We start from the raw sequence: 3570 nt of genomic DNA on the forward strand, positions 1-3570 counted from the left end.
CTTGCATATATCACGTATTAATTCTGTGCTTTAATTTTTGATCTTGTTCAATATCTTATGCATTGTAGATCATTGAAATCCTCAAATGTTAGTGCTTCCGCGTGCCAAATTTCGAGGTTGTAGAAAGTATCGGTCGTTTTTAATTGTTTTCTTGGATTGGTCTAACTATCTTTTGGTATCTGAGTTTTGGAAGAAAAGTTGAGAAAAACTCAAGAGATTGCACCTTTTCATTCGTGAATAACATTCTTTCTTCATGAATTAATTTGGTTGTTAACTAGATTGATAGTTAGTTTGCAAGGAACACTGTTTCGACCAGCGTCCTTGAGGCTTCTATCACTTCTGGCATTCCTCTTCTCTGGTGTTAGTTGTGGGTTTTCCCTTTTTCTAGCTATTTTTCGGAAAGAGATGACAGTTCAGAAATTTTCGGATGTTGTTTGCTTCATATTTTTTTATGATTAAATTTTTACTTTCCTATGCATTTCTGGCTCACTTTAAACTGATTACCCTATGTGTGACTGAATGCAGATTTCATATATCAATATTGAGACAATCCAAAAATCTAATTGATCAGCCGACAGTCTTGATGGATTTAAGTTCAGATTTTGAATTCAAGCCTGAGATTGGTATGATATTTAATAGCCTAGATGAGGCTTGGAAGTTTTGGATTAATTATGGTGGAAAAACTGGATTTGGAGTTTGAAAGCATTTTTTTAACAAGAACAAGAATGGCGTAAGAACTTCATACAAATATGTTTGTTGCAAGGAAGGTGTTCGCAAGGAAGACAAAAGAGATTCTTTGACACTTAATCCTCGGCTTCAGACTCGAACAAATTGTAAAGTAAGAATGGGAGTCAAACACGTGGACAATATGTATAAGGTTTATGAGTTTATCGAAGAGCATAATCATCCTCTCCATCTTCTAGAGACAACTCACATGTTAGCTTCCCAACGTAAAGTTACAGAAGTTCAAGCCTATGAGATTGATTTGGCAGAGGATGTTGGGCTTAAACAAAAATCAACTTTTCAGTTGTCAAGTATACATGCAGGAGGAAGAGATGGTCTAGGTTATACCATTTTGGATGCTAAAAACTATATTCGATCCAAAAGACAGAGAAGTATGGTATATGGGGAAATTGGTAGTTTGATGCGTTATTTTCAACAACAATTATCCAAAAATCCATCATTTTACCATGCTAATCAGATGGATTTGGAAGAGCAGATAACTAATGTTTTTTGCACCGATGCAAGAATGTTAATTGACTATGAATACTTTGGAGATGTTGTGTCATTGGATACCACATATTGTACAAATCGTGCACACCGTCCACTCGCTATATTTTCAGGTTTCAATCATCATAGAGGAACAGTGATTTTTGTTGCAGTACTTTTGTATGATGAAACTGCAGCATCGTTTAGTTGGTTGTTTGAAACTTTTTTAGAGGCACACAAGAAAAAAAAGGCCTCTAACTATCTTTACCGATCAGGATCAAGCCATGGCAAAGGCCTTGCACGAAGTGATGCCTGAGATATTTCATGGATTGTGCACATGGCACTTAATGCAAAATGGCATCAAGCATTTGGGAAATTTGATGAAGGATGTTTCTCATTTTTTAACTGATTTTAAGAGGTGCATGTATGGTATTGATGACGAGACTGAATTTGAAGAGTCGTGGAGGTTTTTACTTGAAAAATATAATGTTCATGAAAACACATGGCTGCAATCTACTTACAATATAAAGCAGAAATGGGCAGCTTGTTATATGAAGAATGCTTTTACTCTTGGTATGAGGAGCACACAACTAAGTGAGAGTGTCAATTCTGATATGAAGAGTTGTATGACGCCAGACTTAGACATAATGCAATTTTTCAAGCACTTTGAAAGGGTCTTGGAGGATAAGAGGTACAACGAGCTGAGGTGTGAATTTGAGGCACGACAAAAATTACCGAGATTAAAACTAGAGAGTTCTCCTATGTTGCGTCAACTTTCTGAGATTTATACCCCTACTGTGTTTCATTTATTTCAAATGGAGTTTGTTTTGTTCGCAGCTGCTTACATTAAATATAGAAATGAAACTCAACCATTATTTGAATATGTTGTCGGGTTAATCGATAAGGACGGAGAATGGAAGGTGACATTTAATCCCAATACCATGATGATTTTATGTAGTTGTAAAAAATTTGAGATGACTGGATTATTGTGTTGTCATGCTGTGAAAGTGTATGATGTGATGGATGTGAAAAAACTTCCAGAGCATTATATCTTAAATAGGTGGACGAGAAAAGCTCGAAGTGGAGTGGTGCATGATTATATGGGCAATGAAGTAGAAGAAGATCCTAAGCTACAAAGTACAGAACGGTATAGAAAACTCTGTATGATGCTCGTAAGACTAGCAACTGAAGTATCTGTCCATCCATCAACTTTCTCTTTGGTGCATAATTCGGTTTGTGATCTAACTAAGAAGGTCATGGAAATGCGTCTGACAGAAGTGAGCCAAGACAGCGGAGGGGCTAACACAATATCATTAGTACCTTCCATGACATAGGCAAAGGGCTTCAAGAAGAGAATTGGTGTGAAAAAATCAAGACGATTGAAAAGTTGGGTAGAACTTCAATCAAAACGAAGAAAAACAAATTTGAGAGTCAAGGTATATAAATTCATTAATGTTGATATTTTTGAGAAACAAATGATCTAGATCGTTTTTTTACGATTATTGTAGGACATTGAGACACATGGAGAACAATCAGTATCTTGTTCAGCACTTCCCGTGCCTCATGCGTGTCTTCAAGCAACTGGAGGTCAATTCAATTTCACTGAATTCATGATGGTAATTAATTTTAATGATATCTTGAAAAATATTTAATTTTAATAAAGTTAGACCAATAAAAAATTTATTTTATAAGGTGAAAAGTTTTGTTTTATAATGTGTAACACCCGGTATTTTAAATACGTAAATCCGCATGCATAATTAGGATATTTAATTATTTAAATTTTAGATTTATGGGTTAAATAATTATGTGAATTATTTGTGCATGATTTAATTTATTTTTAAGCATTTAACCCATAATTAGTGATTTCTATGATTTTTAGTATTTTAATTATTTTATCGCGTTGACGGGACCGTGGACGGACGAGATGACAACTTTCCACCCAAATTATTTTATGAGCCTTTTTAGAGCCCTAAAATATTATTTTGAGTTTTATTATCTCAAAATTTTAAGTATTTAATTTTATATAATTTTAGGAGTCCATTTTATTCAAAATTAGCCAAAATATTGACTTTTTAGTATTTTTAAAATTCCCTTAATTTAATATTTTGGGATTTTTATTTTAGTATCAGATTTTTTTTAAGTATTAGTTGGAGCTTTTAAGTTATATATTTTAGTATTAAAATCATTATTAATATTTAATTATCCTAAAACCTATTTTAATTAAAAATTTAAAACCCCAAAACCTAATCTACCCAAACCACCCGATCACTCACCTCATTCAGCCGTCACTCCATCTCCTCCATCTTCATCTTCTTCATCTAGAAATCCTCGAGAACTCCATAGCTCGGTTTTGAAGGGGTG

General features: G+C 33.9%; 1 protein-coding gene across 1 annotated transcript; it reads left to right on the forward strand.

Annotated features, from left to right (window-relative positions):
• The first annotated feature begins 844 nt into the window (after nucleotides 1–844).
• LOC140860589 (protein FAR1-RELATED SEQUENCE 5-like) lies at nucleotides 845–2229 on the forward strand. Its single transcript, XM_073263590.1, has 3 exons — nucleotides 845–1381; nucleotides 1440–2129; nucleotides 2218–2229. The coding sequence occupies exons 1-3, from the start codon at nucleotides 845–847 to the stop codon at nucleotides 2227–2229; spliced, it is 1239 nt and encodes a 412-aa protein (XP_073119691.1).
• Nucleotides 2230–3570: the final 1341 nt, after the last annotated feature.

Source organism: Henckelia pumila, chromosome 4 (genome assembly GCF_033568475.1).
Source record: "Henckelia pumila isolate YLH828 chromosome 4, ASM3356847v2, whole genome shotgun sequence".
Taxonomy (NCBI): domain Eukaryota; kingdom Viridiplantae; phylum Streptophyta; class Magnoliopsida; order Lamiales; family Gesneriaceae; genus Henckelia; species Henckelia pumila.

Bases quoted from the DNA above. Each gene is read 5' to 3' on its own strand.
- LOC140860589 (XM_073263590.1), top strand. From the start codon at position 845: ATGGGAGTCAAACACGTGGACAATATGTATAAGGTTTATGAGTTTATC. The intron at 1,382-1,439 runs GTACTTTTGTAT...AAACTTTTTTAG, and splicing joins GAACAGTGATTTTTGTTGCA to AGGCACACAAGAAAAAAAAG.